Genomic DNA, 17,568 nt, shown 5'->3' with positions numbered 1-17,568 from the left:
AAAAAAAGGACATATTTGACTGCATTAAAAAAATTCTGTAGAGCAAAAATCACTATAAGCAAAGTTAAGATACAGATGACAGGAGGGGGGAAATATTTTTAATTCATATCACAGTTAAGGGCTAATTTCCTTATTATATAAAGAACTCTCATAAACCAATAAGAAAAAGACCCACAAGTCAATGGAACAGACAAGGGATATGAACAAACACCTCCTAGAAGAGGCAATAAGGTAACTTTTAGGGACTAGGGCCGCGGCAGCCATCGCTCTTTGCAGTTTGGTGTCAGAGTGAGTAGGGCCAACGCCAAGCAAGGAATTGTGTTCTCTCCAATCGCAGACCCTATAAGATTTGGCTGTGTCCTTCATATTTGACTGGATTTACAGTGGTTTCAGCAGTGTGCTACAGTTTTTAGGATTATAAGAAAACTGGTAAATTGGTATTTCTTGGATTGGATAATGTGGGAAAAACAACATTGCTACACATGCTAAAAGATGATGGACTTGGACAACATGTCCCAATGTTACATCCCACTTCAGAAGAACTAACCATTGCTGGCATGACCTTTACAACTTTTGATCTGGGTGGACATGTTCAAGCTCGAAGAGTGTGGAAAAACTACCTTCCTGCTATCAACGGCATTGTATTTCTGGTAGATTGTGTAGACCATGAAAGGCTGTTAGAATCAAAAGAAGAACTTCATTCACTAATGACAGATGAAACTGTTGCTAATGTGCCTATACTGATTCTTGGGAATAAGACTGACAGGCCTGAAGCCATCAGTGAAGAGAGGTTGTGAGAGATGTTTGGTTTATATGGTCAGACAACAGGAAAGGGCAGTGTGTCTCTGAAAGAACTGAATGCCCAGCCCTTAGAAGTTTTCATGTGTAGTGTGCTCAAAAGATGAGGCTATGCAGAAGGCTTCCGCTGGATGGCGCAGTACATTGATTAACACCAGCCCCCATCGGTTCAAGGTCTCACCATTCAGGCCTACTCAGAGATTTGATCACTCAACATGCGTAACTTGAATTCGATAGACTTTTGTTGGTTAGAAAACAGATGTTTTTTAGATTACTAATATTTTATCAACGTAATTTGAGTTAGAATTGAAAGCTGATTCTAGTAAGCTTGAATATCACAATATTAGCTTTCTAATTCCATAAAAATAATTAGTTTCTACAGTTTATAATCTGACATTACCCCCAGCACCATTTTTAAAGAGCAACTTTCCAGACTACCTTTGAAGCACTTTTTAACAATATGAAACTACAAATGTAAACCATATTTAAAAGTTCATCATGTTACATTTTTTATGTACTTTTTTGGAACTAGTTTTAAAATTTTAGAATATGTGTCCATCTATCTTAAGTGAACAGTTAATAATTAGCTTATTGATGATTGCATGAAGCCTTACAGTTTTCATTATTTTTTCTTATGCAAACGTCATGCAATAAAGCAAACCCTAATATTTGGCATCCTTCTTGGGCAAATGTTTCATTTTAATGTGCCTTATCTGGCTAGTATGCTCTGAAATTTTGCATGTTTAATATTATCTATATGAGGGGGTTACTGGGAAAGGAGATTGCTTCAGAATATTTAGAATAATGCCTAAGTTCCTAGAGGCTTTTGCATTTTCCAGGAGACAAGTTGTGTTTGGTGGCAACTTATACCACATTTATCTCTGAATCATGTGTATTTTTATCTGTAACACTACCATTACCAGTGCTGATGGGGTCCATGTCCTAGTCCCTGCGGGATCGGCCTTCTGCAGAAAAACACAGCTTCTGGTACAACCCAAGGTTAATTTTTGGTTTGAAAGGCCCATTCCTGTTGTCTGATTCTGAAGTGCTCCGTCTTACTGGCGCCCGGTTTGGTGTTCTGTGCCTCTTCACCAAAAGTAGTGACAGGCAGCAGTCTCCCCACCTTTAGAGGTACTCCCCAGTCTCTTTATACTTAATGGTACTCTCCAGGGCAAACGGCAAGTAGGGTCTTGTGCGCGGTTTCATCGTGGAGACCTGCATCTGAGGAAAAAGAGCCTTTTCTGCTTCATTTGTCACTGAGATGTTTGGGGATTTTGCTCCTATCCTCCAGCTCTTCTGCATTTTTGGCATATTTTATTTCTTGGTGGAAAGAAAATGAATCCATATATTTAATTTTATTTTTTTAAGTTATTCTCAGTTAGCTCTCATGTTATAGCACAAAAGGCTTTTGTTTTTAGATACAGTGCTTGCCACGTGATAATGTCTGCAAGCCTCATTGATAGACTTTCTAATAAGATTTTAGTTAGCTTTTTTAAAGCATTTTAATTTCCTAAGAAATTGAGTTCTTTTTTTCCATATGTCGGACAGTCCCATAATTAGCTGAAAGACAAGTGCCAAATATTTATTTTTAAAGACTGTCAAGCTTAAGATTTCCTCTCTTTGTCACAAACCAAGGTTTTATAGTATATTTAACCAATTCCATTGAGAATAGATTGCTCCGGTTCCATCAAGAGTGATTTTAATATCAGAATTAGTGTTTTCTCTAGCTATTGTCCAGATCAGAGTTACTGTAGTCCCTTCTCTCATCAATAATGTAATATATGAAGCAAATACGGATTGAAGGACATGCCTGGAAGGAATTACCAGTTAGCTAAACCAACAAGGTCATTTCACCATGACATTTGGTTTTAGGAATTCACCTATTCTATTTCACTTTCAGCTTCCTTCTAAACGAAAATAAAAAAGCTTTCTCCCTGCCTAGAAACATCAGTAGCACCATGGGAAAAGTAGCAAATGACATTTCAGCCTCTTGGGTTATTCTGCCAGATATGTTTAAAGTACTCATTTTTAATATCTTGACTAAACAGAATTAAGCCTTATTAAAAGTAACTGCTTCTTGTCGTTGGCATCTTTTCAGTATTTACAGGGACATGCCTTTCTTCAAGTATTTCCTAGTATCTATTGTGATCATTGAGAAGTTAATTATTTGTGTTATAAATTGGTATAAAGGAAAAAGCTTAGTGGTTTCTCTAGAGGATATTTGCTTTCTGGTACAAAATATCTTGTTCCAGAACTCTCATTCTAGGTCTGTCCCTGGCATCAAAGGAACAAAGTCACCTTGTGAACCACAGCTAAACCGGATATTTTCCCAATGATGTAAGAGTCTTGTGGCCTGAACCTCTGGAAATGAAGCTGTACTTTCCTGCCAGCTTGAGGGAGATGGGCCTCAGATTTCCCCAGCCATGGGGCTTCCCATCTAGCTCTGAGATCTCCTCAGAGCACATACACTGAGTCACTGCTTCCTTCAGAAGAAGCAAGTTAAGAGAATGCCGAGAAGCAGTAAAAACACACGGGGAAAACATATACTCTGTATGTGTCTGTGCAAGCGTGCACATTTGCGGAGTAGTTTCTGGGTAAATGGTAGTATTGGGGACACAGGTTAATTCTGTTCCTCCCACTGTAAAGTGTGAAAATGTAATTAACGCTATTGTATACAAGCTAAGATTGGATTCCATACAAATCAGGAAGTGTTCAAAAGATGTTTTAAAATCTTAAGTCCGAAACTCTAAAAATAGAGGGCCTCAGCTGGCTTTTATATTTTTAAAGAAGAGATCCTTAACCTCACACCTGTTTCAATGACTGCTGTTAATTATAGTTTTGTGTAACTGTTTCAATTGATGGATTCCAGTTTATCTTGGTGAATTTTTAGATCGAAGATTATGTTTTTTAAAAATTGGGGCACAGATATTTCCTAAAGCGTATGAAAAAATATTCTTCGCCATTGGCTTAGTTGACCCAGTATCCTTGAGTGCCAAAGAAGTATGAATTCAGACATTGCCTGCATAGATCTAAATTTTCGTTTTGTGTGCCTGTGTACGTATACACATTTACTGTGGTTTACAATGTATACACAGAACGTTGTTTCTTTTCTTTAGTTTTCAACTGGCTCACACTTCTGTGTAGTGCTTTCCAGCACATAAGCTACTTATAAATCATTAAAATAGAGTAATGGCTGTGATAATAGTGTTTCTTGCCTTCTGCAAAATGATTTGATTAACCCAGCATTTTCACAAGTTCCATCGTTAAAAACAGAGTACCTCTAGTTGACATGACTTGAGAGTTTCAGGAGACAGGTTTACATTTTCTGAAACTGTACTTGGTATGTGGCTCAACGTGGCATTTCAGTCTTATTAGTCACTTACATGACTGAAGTTTGCAAGGCTTCTATTGCCAAATAAATTTTGACCAGAGTACATTGAAAATAGCTAATATAAAAGGAAGTCTCTCAGAAAATCTTGTGTTGATTTTATTTAGAGTATATTGTTTGGATTTTTTTTTTTCTGGCCGTGCCATGCGGGATCTTAGTTCCCCGGACCAGGAATCACCATGTCCCCTGCATTGGAATCGTGGAGACTGCCAGGGAAGTCCCTGTTTGGATCTTTTTAAACATACGGAAAAGTTGGTGAAGCTTCAAAAAGTCTCCAAGAGAGCATGAGAAAAATAGAGATGAGCAAATATGAATTTCTGGATGCAAAATTAATAGGGAATTAAAGGTTTTCTATAAACCTTTAAATTTTTTTTTTTTTTTTTTTGGTCATAGTTAGGAGTTCAGAAAACAGTATATATTCAATTAAGGACTAAGTTCCCAAAGCTCCATATTGATGTTTCTGGTCATTTCCATCATTGTCCTTTTGAAATGCAAATTAGCTTTTTAACAAAAAGAAAAAAAAAAGAATGAAAGAAAAAGAGAAAAAAGAAAAGAAAGAGAACAAGCTCTTAAAAATATAGGACTGTGCCTCTATGTAAAGTGATTGGGATTTTGTTAAAACCATGTTTCTACTCTTGAACCCTGTAACCATTCCCCCTCCCATACCCCCAGCCCACACCTGGATAAAAATATCCCTGAGTATAAAGGGAATCTACAGAGTCTACTGAAGATGCAGTTTTGAACTAGCTAATTTTTGTCCTCATAATTTAGAATATTAAATAGCTAATATATTTAATACCTCTGATTGATGGTTCTGGGCTTTAACCACACTTTCAAACAGAACCCAAAGTAATCACAGTAAAGTAAGCAAATTTATTCAAAGTAAACTTTGTTTCAGGAGCGCCCCCACCCCAAATAGATTTTAGGACAGAAATGTGAAAGGTTTTTGAGTTATTTCATGCAGAATTATTATCTGTGGAAAAGCCACACTGGAGTGGATGAATTCTTCTTCAGTGTGTATTTTCAATGAAGCGGGGGAATTAGATTTAATTTTAGTTTTAAATATTCGGGGGAAAAGGGAGCTGACAGTTCTACGGTTTTTGACATACAAGTTGTCCTTGAAATTGTTTTCATTATCAAGTATAAAGATTCACATCAGAATGGCCAACTTCACATGGGTTTCTGGATTCCCTGGTGCTGCTCCTAACCTGGACTCATAATCAGTTGCCATATTGAGGCAAGAGCACTCAGGGTGAAGGTAGTCAAATAACTTTAAAAGCGTCCCCCGATGCAGGGGACACGGGTTCGTGCCCTGGTCCGGGAAGATCCCACATGCCGCGGAGCGGATGGGCCCGTGAGCCATGGCCGCTGAGCCTGTGCGTCCGGAGCCTGTGCTCCGCAACGCGAGAGGCCACAACAGTGAGAGGCCCGTGTACCGCAAAAAGTGATCAGTGTTTTCCGTGGTGAGGCCTTCAGTATTTGAGTGAATGCAGAGTATGTTGAAGTGGCAAGTCGGTGATAAGTTTTTCATCACTAACCTTGTTTACACTTTTGTACACCACTGCTTGCACTAGTATCTTAGCGTGAATTTTAAACATTGTTTTACAGTGTATACAGATTGTTAAGCATTAATTTATATAAAGATGTTTCTGTTTACTTTTATGTATTTTACAAAGAACAGCTATAATAGTTGGTTAAATGTTCTTGAATTGTGTTTGTGTGTTATTTTGATTATGTTCTATTGTCTTTTCACCCCCATGAATTTGAGTGTCAGGAATAGAAAAATAAAATGATTACCTGGTCTGTGAAAAAAAAAACTTTTAAACATATGAAAATATAATCAGGCTTTGTTGTATTAAGAGAAATACAAATTAAAAGTGCTCAAATTCCATTTTCATCTGTCAGGTTGGCAAAAATCTGCAAGTTTGATAACACATAGTGATGGCTGAGATTTGGGAAACAGTCATGCTCATAATTTGCTGGTGTGAGTGTAAATTGTTGCAGCCTCTGTGGAGGACAGCTTGGCAGGATTGATTACAAAACCGTATAGTACACTTCACCCTGTGATTCCTCTTCCAGGATTTTAGTCTATTGATATACTCAATACAGTTGAAACGATGTGTTTATCATAGCTTATTCATCGCAGCACTGTTTGAAATGACAAAAGATTGGAAATGACCTAAATTTTCATCATTAAGGAATTGATTAATATATGGTGCACCTACACAATGGAATACTATGCAGCTGTAAAAAAAGAACAAGAAAGTTCTTTATGTATTTATGTGAAAAGCTCTCTAAGGTTTATTGTGAAACTCTACTATGTATGTCGTAGAGTATCATTCATGTAAAAATGGAAGAAAAAGTGAAAGTGTGTGTATGTTTATATGTATATATATTTCTTTGGGAGGATACATAAGAAACTGATAACATTGGTTTGCCCATGGGAAGTAAAATGAATGAACTGCAAGGCAGGAGTAGGAGGACTTTTTAAAATTAAAAAGTTAAAATTTAATTTGTATTATGAGTCAAGAGGATATTTATATCATATAAGCTTTATGAATATCAATAAAATGAACACCTGTGAACTGTTTAGAAATAGAACATTATAACTCTTGTGTTTTTTTTTTTTTTTAATTCGGCTGCACTGCATTTTTTTTTTTTTTTAAATTCTGCTGCACCACATGGCATGCGGGATGTTAGTTCCTGACCAGGGATCGAACCAGGGCCCCCGCAGTGAAAGCACTGAGTCCTAACCACTGGACCGCCAGGGAATTCTCACATTATCACTGTTTTGACGCTCCTTAACTTCTGTAACTTTCTGTAAACTTTTCTCCGTTTTTCCTCTTTCTGTCCTCATACACTCATGCTTGCGTACCTCCAGCCATGGTTACCCTTGCACCTTTGTCCAGATCAACCCCTGGCATCTGTGTCTCCCCTACAGGAGCGAACAAGCCTCGTATCACCATTGGAGAAGCTGGACCCCCAGGGAGAGAAGGAGGGAAGCCTTGTGGACCGGGAGCCACAGGAGAAGCAGCCCCCGCCTTCTACTAGGCTCATCCACCCAAACGATGTTCTCAAGATTCTGGAGGCCTTTGTCACGGGTCTGAGGAAACCCAGGTGGGCTGTGTTGCTGGAGGGCTTGCCTGAGAACTGGGGAAGCTGGATGGGATGGGGGCCCAACAGATGCCAGGATGGGAGAAGAGGCTGCTGAGCCAGAACTTGGGGGGAGTGAGTAGAAGGATGTCTGGAAGGAGGATGAGAGGAATCCACGGACATTACAACGAAAGAAATGGGTGTAGAAGCGATTTGCATGTTTTCATTCATCATTCATTCATTCAACGAACATCTGTTGGGATCTGCTGTGTGTGAAGGCCCCGTGGGGAGAACACTTTGTGATCAGAACAATGGTCAAAGCATATGGAGGTGTCATGTTGCTCAGGGGAAGTGGTCACCTCCATCTGGCATATCAGAGAGGGCTTTAGGAGGAAATGGCACCAGAACTGGGTTTTCCTCGGTGGACAAAGTCGGGGGCAAAGGGCATTTTAGGATGTCACAGCACAGGGAAGGGCCTGGTTCAAGAACCACGACAAAGAGGTACGGCTGGAGTGTCAAGGATCTGAGGAGTGGGACCGGCTTGGGTAGAGGAGCCAGGCCAGACCTTGAGAGCCTTACCCAAATTGCCCAAGGTCTTGGTCTTTACCCTGTAGTGGCCTGGAGCCAGAAAAGGATCTTAAGCCATGGGGGAGCCCTGAGTAGTCTTGCATTTGAGAAAGATCACGTTGGCGGCAGGGAGGGGGCTGTTGCTGGATGCAAGGACGGTGGTAGGAAGGTTTGTCCAGGTGGGAGGGAACAGCCTGGATGAAGCCTATCCTAGAGGGGATGGAGAGGAGATAAATTTTGAGAGCTGCTTTGCTACATTTGCGGAAGAAATAGGCAGAGTAACACACTATGAAGCCAGTGAAGTAAACTGATTGAGAGAAAGCTGGTGGATGAAACTCCAGTGATGCTTTCACAAAGGTGACAATGGCACCAGGAATCAGGAACGTTGGTGACAAGCGGGTGTTCTTTCTGAGAATCTTCCACGATCTGATGAACTTGTATAGCTGGGTGGGAAGGTGACAGGTGGAAAGGCAGTAAGTCTGTGAGGTGCAGGCACTGTGATGGGCCCTGCTCGGGGGCCTGGATGACACCAGGTGGAGAGGATGGTACCGGTGCTCTCAACCTTCAGGGACTTTCGGGCACCAGTGAAGCTGCCGAAGGTTGTGCGAGACGACTCAAAGGACTCCGAGTACTGGAAGGCCCTGACCACGGTTATCCCTGCCACCACCCTGAACCTCTGGGACGCTCTCTACACAGCCTTGGAGAAATACCAGTACGTGTGTCTGGTATGGCCCAGGGGGAGGAGGGAGCCGGGCAGACAGGTAGGAGAAGGATGCTGCTTGGAACGGCCACATTTGGCGCCTCCCTGTCCCGTGAACTCTTGGAGAGAAAAGCAGCCAAAGGGCAACCCTGTTGGGGGGCTGTAGTGTTGGGGAGGCCCCTCTGGCCCCGCCCTCCCTGTTCTGTTCCCGCTGGCCTGGCTCGTTCAGGGCGGGAGGGCTGCTCTGGTGGGCGAGCCTTCTGGGGTCCTCTTCCACCTCCAACCAGATAGAAATACAGAGCCCCTGGCCCTTACTTGATAGAGGATGGAGGATTCAATGGGCCTCTAACTGATTTTTCTGCCCAAAGCCTCGTCCTGACCCAGAGGGCCAAGCTGCTGATAGAAAACCGTTCTCTGGAGCGGCAGAACACAGAGCTCCAGCAGCTGCTGCAGCAGTATCTAGACTCCAAGGTGGGTGACGAGACCCTCCAGGGAGGGGAGGCGGGATGCTGGGAGAGGCCGTGGGACAGGAGGAGATACTAGGAAGTGAGGTGTCACCCCTGCCCCCACCCTGCCGAGAGGCGTGGGAGCTTTGAGATGCAGGCTGTGATAGCGTCCCTTTGATGTCCATCGTTTTCAGCACCAGCTGCTTGTTGGAGGGCTCTCAGAGGCAGTGACGAAGCCAGTGCTGGCCTCCCAGCTTACAGAGCCCTTCCACATGAACTTCCTTCTCTGGTCCCTAACAACCAGTCTGTGAGGCAGACAGGGCGGAAGTGATTCTCCCCCTTTCACAGAAAGGAGAATCGAAACTCAGCGCCTCTGTAACTTGCCCAGAGGGCAGACTCTTCCCTCTCTGCCAGCCCTGGGTGTCTGGCCTAGGATGTGACATGGGGAGGGAGGGGAGGTTCCAACTGGGGCAGATATTCCCTGGCCCCCACTCGTGCCTGCTCCAGTGACAGTTGGGGCAACTTCCCCATGGCTTGGCAGGAGGAAGGATCTCCCCGTCCGCTCCACAGGGAAGAGTCCACCGGCAACACAGTTGCTGGCTCTGCTCTGCTCCTGTGGGATCCTCCACGTGGTGCTTAAGGTCGTAACACGCGGCTGAGCGTAGGTCCTCCGTCATCAGCTGAGGCCAGTCACACGCCCACGCACTGGGGGTGTGTGGCCCGTGAGGTCTCAGGCCCCCTGCTACACCTGAGCGGGGGGATGTGGTGAGCCGGGGGGTCACGCTGGCCTCTTGGCCCGAGACAGGACTCAGACATTTGGGAACTGTATGGCTGGGGGCGGGGGGGAAGCACAGGGCCACACTGGGGCTATAGGGTGGGCAGGTCAAGAGCGGAGGGGAGGGCTCAAGAGAATGGATCAGAGGGGAAGGTTAAGAACGTGACCAGAGCCTGATGAGCTGGAGCAGAAGCCAGACGAGGAGCCCAGGTCTTGGCCTCAGAGGAAGGCAGGCTGCGGGCTTTCCCAGGCAGCCGGAAGTGTTTGGGGGAGGAAGTGCTCCCAGGGATTTGGAGGCCTGTAGCAGGGGGACCCTGGGGGAAGTGTCATGACCTTTACTCTTTTCCAGATAAACTCTGAACTGCAAGTTCCTCCGACTCAGGTGTTCCGGGTCCCCACAAAATAGAGCCAGACCTCGAAAGGGCCGACGCTGGTATCAGCGCTGACGCCACAGCTGGCATCTCCTGGGGAGCTGCCTGGGCCCAGTCCCTGGGTTTTCCAGAGCTGCTGTTGTCGGGCCTGTCAAGATAGGTGACAAGAGGAGTTACTTGTATCCTGCAGGCATGATTAAAGTCTTCAAAGAGTTGTGTCTGAATCTCTTTAAAGAGGTCAGGTGAGACACGGGCCCCTATCCCCGCCTCTGTGTCACGAGGGGACTTTGTCCCCAGCCTCGGGCTGTGGTTTGACAACAGCTTGTAGCTGTGGGGCAGGGCCTGTGGCACGGGGCGCCCTTCTTGCTTTTGGGAGAAGCTGGTGTCTGCAGGTGGCGGCGGGAGCTTTGGGCCATTTCGGGGTCTCTGCCTGCAGACTGTCCTTGGGCCTGCCGGACCCCGTAGTGAGCTTCTGGGGCCCCTGGGTCCAGCCTGCGGTGCCCCCTGGGCTGTGCTGTGCGGCTCTTCCTGTGGGCAGCCTGGGCAGACAGTCCTGTACCTTAGGCCCACCTTGAACCCTGGGCCACAAGGCCCCCCAAAGGGTTAGGGGCCCATCCTGTACTGAGTTTGCCAGCCAACCCTGCCCCCTGCCCCCCATCAGTCCCCCCACTTGGACAACTGCAGACTTGTCAGCTCAGTGTTTGATTTCTTTTATTAAGAGAAAAATCACCACTCGAGAAAGGAAAAACAGCCAGGAGAAACCCAGCTCACACAGGCAGGGGGGCAGCACTTCAAGCAAACTCCAGGCAGCCCCTGGAGGGCCGGAAGGGTGAGCCCTGAAGGGGCCAGGCAGGTAGGGGGGCACGGGCGTCCGGCCGTGGACGTCCAGGCTTGCGAGCGCTAGCCTGGGCTGAGGAAGCTCTGGAAAGCCGTCAGGACCCACAGGCTGGGCAGGACTGGGCTTGTGCACGCAGGGCTGTGGCTGCCTGGGCCAAGGGGAGCCGGCCCGGGGAAGCAGTCACCCCGCAGGATTAGCGGGAAGGATCTGCACTTCTGCAGAGCCAAGACTGCTAGTGTCGCTGCCCTTGCAAGATGATGTCTGGGGGAGGGGAGGGTGATACTTTTTGCTCATTAACTCTTTGGAAAGCCCTGGGCACTGGCCCATGACATGATTCTCGATTCTCAGTGAATTTCGTTAACGCTTTCGAGCTCTACGGGGAGGCCTGCGGAGGATGTGGGGTGGCTTCCTCTGGAGCCCCCATCCCTTCCCACACTCCCCACCCTGCAGGCAGGGACCCGAGGGGAGGGACCGGGCCAGCAGCAGACTTGAGGTGGTGAGGACAGGCAGGGAGGGGGGTGTCACCAGCCCAGCCAGCAGGACGAAGGCCCCTGGGACCTGAGGCCTCCATGCCGGAGGAGGGGTAAATGCCCAGGCCCAGGAGGGGAGCGCAGGGAGGCCCCCGGGGCCTTCACGCCCCCAGGAGCTTCTTGACCATGTAGCCGGGGAGGCTGTAGAAGAAGAGGGCCAGCATGAGCAGCGCCAGCAGCGCCAGCACGATCTTGATGATGAGCCACTTGTACCGCGTGCAGATCAGGTACTTGATGGACTTGAGGGGGTTGAGGAACCAGACAAAGGCCGTGTCGGGCCGGCTGGGGGAGGGAGAGTCTTGGTCAGTTGGTGGCATGTCCAAGGCACCCCATCCCCTCAGCCCTACTAGACCCCAAGAGGACTGAGTCCCCAAAGTACTGAGTGCTGGAGGGAGGGTTTGAGCCCCTCTCTAAGCACCAGGTGTGCTGCCTGCATTCCCTGTCCTCTTTGCAGGACCCTCTGGTGGGTGCCCCATCTCCTCCCGCGGCCTAGACGGCATTTCTGGCAGCTGGGCAGGCATCACACCTCCCGCACCCTTGCAGTGATGGCGGGTCAATGCTTGAAGGGGCAGCCTCAGCACTGCAGGCAGTTCCGATTATTAGGAAGCTCCCCTACTGAGTGGTTCCTTGTATATGGTCCGGTGCTGCCCCACGTTCTCAATGAGATCGGTGTTTCTCAACCTCTCCCCCTTTCTGCTTCTGTCCCCACCAGGTCCTGCCAGGGGTGTGAGGGGCCCCGGTGGGGCATACGCCACCCTCACCCCGACCTGCCCACCGTGAGGGCTGGATCGCTATTCTATCTTCTGCAGGGCCGCCTAGCCCAGAAGGGCTTGTTGAGCTTACATTCTGTTGACTGTGTTACAAAAACAACAGGTTCTATGAAATGTCAAGATGGAAAATCAAAGTATTGAATATGCTTCTTCAAATTCCTCCAGCTCCTGGAGGACGTGGACCACACCCTCCAGAGCCTTTCAGCGCAGATGGGGCTGCAGAACAGGGATGTGGGCGCAGGGCACCTGGTCTCTAGTCCCAGCGGTGACAGGCAAGTTAGGCACCTCTTCGAGCCTCAGATTCCTCACTTGTACCAGGGGGTTAATAGTAGATCCCCACCTCCGGGGTTGGTAAAAGGGTGACATGAGAAAGTGCATGGGAAGCTCCCAGCCCCGCGCCCGGCACCGAGCTGTGCTCCTCACATGCTTGTTACTAAGATGTTTGAATGGGATGGAGATACTCACTGTCCTGCAGGGCAGGAAAGGGCTCGGGGTTGGGAGGAGGATACTGGTAGAAAATATTCAGGACTTGGAGGCTAATCCCAGCCAAAGCCTTTCCCCTTTCCCGTCCATCGCTCAACTTCTTTCTGCCAGTGGAACTGGGTTAGAGTCTGTCCGGATCGTTGCTGGGACAGGGAGTGGTGTAGTGCGAAGGACACTGGATTGGCAGTTTGAAAACTGAGGCTGAATGCTAGCTCTACCCTGATGGCTCGGTGACCTTGGGCAATTTACTCTTCCTCTCTGGCCTGATACGTGAACATGCAAGACAGTTATTTGCAGTTCTGAGTCTATGATACTGTTGGAAAGCTTAAAAGTTGCTGTCTGTATCCTTATGTGTGCACTTGGGGGCATACTTTTGTGTGTGCACTTGCGTGTGTGTGTGTGTGTGTGTGTGTGTGTGTGTGTGTTCCACATGCTGCCCAGCTCATAAGCCCTCGGTCCAGGAGGGAGGGAGGAGTACCAGACCCAGGAGGGTGCTGGGCGCAGGCCCCAAGGGTCTTCTTGACCGGGTAGCCAGGCACAGGGCAGCGGAGAAGGGCGGGAGGGGCAGCAGTGCAGAAGTAGCAGCAGCTGGAGGGGCAGCCGGCGATACGTGCGCCACAGCAAGTAGTGGGCAGACTCGAGAGGGTTCAAGAACCAGATGAAGCTTGTGTCGGGCCAGCTAGAGCCGCAGGAGCAGCAGAAGGAGCGTGGAGAAAGGCCACAGAAGCTGAGGGCTGGGGCGTGGGGAGGGCCCCGGCCAAGGTGGGGGCCAGGACGGGGGCCGACCCTGGGCTGAGTTCATAGTCCCAGGCACCCCCCAGCCATGAAGGCTGCCTGGGGCCCCAGAGTCCAGCACTGCAGCTGTTTGTCTTTGGCAAACACCAGGAAGAGCATTTGACTCAGCTAGGTGGGGCCTTCCCCGGGAGAGGTGCAGCTCTCCTGTACCGGGGGCCCGCATTCTGGCTCAGAGGGAGGTGTGGATTTTGGGGAGAAGGGGAGGAAGGAGGAGGCTCCCCTGCAATGAGGCTGTGGCCTAGCAAGGGACAGAGAAGGCAGAGGTGCCTACAGAGTGGAGGGCAAGGAGACCAGAAGTTTCTGGCCCCTCCTTCCCGTTCCAGTGCCCCCAGGGACTAGCATGGCAGGGGCCTGGCCAGCAGAGCACTCACTTGGGTTTCTCCAGGGGGTCAGGTTCATTGCGGGCCAGGCCCACTGGATTCTTCTCCGCCTCCTCGGCAGTGAGTAGATGCAACTCTGCCTCCACCTTGCCCTGCAGAGAGGAACAGAATGGTCCCCGTGCCCGGGTTAGGTGCCAGGCCCTCAGCGCCCTGGCCTGGCCCAGCCCTGCCCCCTGCCCAGCAGTAGTGGTACCCACCGTGAGCTCAAACTCATCATTCTCATTGCGGGCCAGGAGGGGCCACCAGCCTTTGATGCGCTTCTGCTTGAAGATGGAAGCCAGGGGCACGTCCACCTCCCCTGTGGCCATCTCCATGCTGCACTGCTTGGCCGTCTTCGCGCCCCGCGGGAACCGGTTCAGGTCCAGCTCGATGGCCCCTGTGGCAACCTCAGAGTCAGTTCTGACATCTGGTACTACTGACCGCACCCCCAAACCTGGGCTGGGCTCCCCCTGCCCCTGCCTCCCCCTCCCCTGCCCGCTCTGCTCCGGTCCCAGCCTTGCACCCAGGAAGTCGTCGGCGGAGAAGTGGTCGGCGTCCCAGATCTGCAGGGTGAGCCGCGCGGGGATTTTGTATTCAGTCTCGTCCCAGGAGAACATGGACTCCTTCTTGGAGATGACAATCTTTTCCTCGGCAGCCAGGTAGTCGAAGGGGAACAGGTAGCGCCAGTTGAAGTTGCCCTCGCCCGTGAGGGAGTGGTAGTGGACGTCCGTGTCCTGCTTGTCCTCCTGCTGGCCCTTCAGCCACCTGTGGAGCATCGTCGCCTGCTCCAGACTTGCGGCCACACCTGTGGGGGGGTCTCTCCACCCACAGCCACCCCGTCCTCTCCCTCCTCTCCTGCCTCGCAGGGAGATGGGCCCCCCTCCTGGCCAGGGAAACGCTCACCCACCCCCGCACGAAAATGTCACTGGACTTCTCCCCGGTGAAAAAGTCATCATCCTCCAGGACCACCTCATCTGTGTTCCACACGATGACCCGCAGCTCGTACCTGGGCGGGGGAGGGGCTGATTAGCCGCCTGCGGGGGGTTTCTCCAGGGTCTTGGGGCTAGGATGGGGCTGGAGATGAGACGACCGGGACACGTCCTGGGGACTTAGGGGTGGGCGTGGGGCCTGGGTCAGGCTGGGGCTGAGGGAGCAGATGTGGGGAGAAGCTGAGGGGATGGAGAGACATGGGGGTACCCGGCTGAGAGAAGAGGGTCCCCCAGCCAGCATGGCTCTTATGAGGAGAGCCGGGTTGGGGGAGAGCCAGTTGGGCTGGAATGCCAGTACCCAGAGCACACTCTGGACAGGGAGGCTGACTCAGGCCTCGGAGAGGCTGCCCAGGCTGCAGGGGAGGGCGTGGGGGGTGCAGGGGGGTGCGGGCGTGGCTGAAGCGAGGCTTGGAGAGTTGGCAGCAAGATTCCCCCGTCTCCAGAGGCCGGAAGCTCCACTCCAGCTCTAATAAAAGTTCACACTTAAGCCCAGCAGCTGGCTGTGGACCACCATGGAATCTGATTTCTTTTACATCCTTGTCCCCAAAGGGGATTTTCCCCTTGAAGTGTAATCGTCATGATAAATGAGGTAGTTACGTCTCAACCTTTAGGAGGGAGGTTGAGTCAGCTGCTAAAAATTCCCTGGATTGTGGCTCTTGGAGTTCTGTCCTGGACTGCAAGTCCCGGAGACATAACGGGTTGGGGTATCCCCTGGTGGCGGGCCCTGGAACAGCAGACTCAGGGTCCCACCCGGAGACTATGCCAGGTAGAACGGGCTGTATAATTTGCGGGGTCCAGTGCCAAATGGAAACGCGGGCCTCTTTGTTAAAAATCATTAAGAATTTTAAGGCTGCCATCTTGAAATAAGCGTGCGGCCCCGTGCGACCTCACAGGCCTACGCACTTGGCCCTGATCGCAGGCGCTGAGGCCAGTGCTGGCAGCGACTTGATCCTGCCACTTTACAGATGGGAAAACTGAGGCCCAGGCAGGCAAAGTGACCTGGCCAGTGTCAACTAGGAGAGACAGATGGCGTAGCTCCTGGCCCAGTACGCCCCACTCTCCCAGCCTCCCGCCTCTTCTGGGCACTCGCCCTGTGCATCTCATCAGCAGATGCCTTAAATAAAACTTGGTAGAGCTGAATGACGGCCTGGAGTGGGGACTGTCAGGGAGCAGAGCAGGCTCTCAGGGCTTCTGTGTCTCGTGGGTGTGTGTGTGGGAACCCACGGGGATGCTGTGTGTGTGCGCGCACGTGGAGGAGTGGGTCTGTGATGACAAAGTCTGCTGGAGCGTGCCGGTGTGAACTCACAGCCCTCGCTGACCTCGCCACGGAGGTGTGGGCCCTGCTGCAGCAAGGGGACCCGCCCAGGGCAGGCCCCACAGCCCTCCTGATGGGTTGCTCTGTTCCCCCAACGAGGCCACAGGGGACTGACTAGGGAGACCTGGGCCTGGAGCCTCCTACAGGAAGGACGCCTTTGGGGAGCATGGAGGGAGGGGTGCTGGGCCCGAGCAGCTCACTTTTTGGGCTTCCGGGGGGAGATGTCCAGAGGCGTTCCAGGGGCCGGCATGTTCATGGGAAACATGTCCACCCACAGCTCCAGGCGGCCCTGAGGAAGGAGGTGTGGCAGGTCTCACGGACTCCTCCCTCTGCCCAGCAAGGCCAGCTCTCCTCTCCCTCCCAACCTTTGTCCTGTCAGGACCCATTTCATCAGTTTTCATCCTTGGATGCCAGCAGTTCCTATGACGTCACCAATAGCCAGTGGCAGCTTCTGAGGGAGATACCCTAGGTCTCCATCTGAGCTGATGTAATTCTCACACAAAGTTAAGACTCAAACCCTGAAGTTACGGTGAAGGGCCATGATGCGTGCGTATGAAGGGAACGCAGTGAATTGCAGGAGGATCTGTTTTTACGGACCCAGGTTGGGACCCCCTGATCCCAAATACCAAAGAACCTCAGATCCCGGCCAGGCCAGTCACCTGCTCGATGCCCGGCTTGTCAGGGTTGAGCAGCGGCCGCGTCTCCACGTGTTCCGGCACCAGGCGGCAGCCCACGCGGGGGATGTCCTCCCAGTACCTCAGGGCCAACAGTGCCACGTGCTCTTCCGTGGGCTTCCTCTGCCCTGTGGGTGCTAGTGGTGAGCTCACACACAGGCTCAGCAAAACAAGAGACCTGTGCTGGGCCAGAGACTCAGGGGCACAAAGAAGCCCCATCTCCAGTTTACTGCTGGGAAACTGAGGCACAGAGGGAGCTGTGGATTGCCCAAGCTCTCAGCTGCCTCATGGGCCCAGAAAAGTCTGTGTCCTTGGGTTTCCTCTGCTTGGGAGAACCTGACCAGAGAATTCTGGGCTATGAGGTCAGGGAAGAGAAAAACCCACATCCTGTCCCAGCACCCTGAAGATGGCTGGCACTGGTTTCCTGGCAGAGATACCTGCTGATTCTCTGGGAGGTGCCAGGGGGGCAAAAGTGTGGGGACAGCCAGACCGACCTGGGTCTATGCCCTCACTCTGCCTTGTAGGAACTGAGTGGCCTTGGGCAAGTCACTGAAACCCTTTGGGTCTCGGTTTCCTCATCTGCAGAATGGGGAGAACCTCCCTACCCTACAGGGATGCCGGGAGAGAGAGTGAAGGGGACAAGTGAGCAAGCGCTGCGTGGGATGGGGAGAAAGGGT

The 17,568-nt window shown here is 50.4% G+C and overlaps 2 protein-coding genes and 1 pseudogene across 3 annotated transcripts in view; 2 read left to right on the top strand and 1 right to left on the bottom strand.

Annotated features, from left to right (window-relative positions):
* The window catches only part of DRC1 (dynein regulatory complex subunit 1), a 45,714-nt gene extending 35,495 nt beyond the window's left edge, over positions 1 to 10,219 (top strand). Inside the window, exons 14-17 of the mRNA XM_060168848.1 lie at positions 7,128 to 7,303; positions 8,415 to 8,558; positions 8,915 to 9,017; positions 10,117 to 10,219. Coding sequence (XP_060024831.1) covers positions 7,128 to 7,303; positions 8,415 to 8,558; positions 8,915 to 9,017; positions 10,117 to 10,173 — 480 coding nt within the window. The 3' untranslated portion in view covers positions 10,174 to 10,219. The remainder of the gene's footprint in view (positions 1 to 7,127; positions 7,304 to 8,414; positions 8,559 to 8,914; positions 9,018 to 10,116) is intronic.
* LOC132531206 (GTP-binding protein SAR1b-like) lies at positions 397 to 1,098 on the top strand (annotated as a pseudogene).
* A 1,344-nt stretch (positions 10,220 to 11,563) lies between the features above and the next one.
* OTOF (otoferlin) overlaps positions 11,564 to 17,568 on the bottom strand; it is a 90,512-nt gene continuing 84,507 nt past the window's right edge. For both annotated transcript variants that reach the window (XM_060168588.1, XM_060168589.1), the window contains exons 40-46: positions 16,877 to 17,019; positions 16,418 to 16,506; positions 14,821 to 14,919; positions 14,437 to 14,678; positions 14,132 to 14,310; positions 13,926 to 14,026; positions 11,564 to 11,788 (exon numbers count right to left, since the gene is read on the bottom strand). In XM_060168588.1, the coding sequence (XP_060024571.1) occupies positions 11,608 to 11,788; positions 13,926 to 14,026; positions 14,132 to 14,310; positions 14,437 to 14,678; positions 14,821 to 14,919; positions 16,418 to 16,506; positions 16,877 to 17,019 (1,034 nt within the window). In that variant the 3' untranslated portion in view covers positions 11,564 to 11,607. The remainder of the gene's footprint in view (positions 11,789 to 13,925; positions 14,027 to 14,131; positions 14,311 to 14,436; positions 14,679 to 14,820; positions 14,920 to 16,417; positions 16,507 to 16,876; positions 17,020 to 17,568) is intronic.

Source organism: Lagenorhynchus albirostris, chromosome 13 (genome assembly GCF_949774975.1).
Source record: "Lagenorhynchus albirostris chromosome 13, mLagAlb1.1, whole genome shotgun sequence".
In the NCBI taxonomy this organism is placed as follows: Eukaryota; Metazoa; Chordata; class Mammalia; order Artiodactyla; family Delphinidae; genus Lagenorhynchus; species Lagenorhynchus albirostris.
This window is presented reverse-complemented; position numbering and strand designations above follow the sequence as displayed.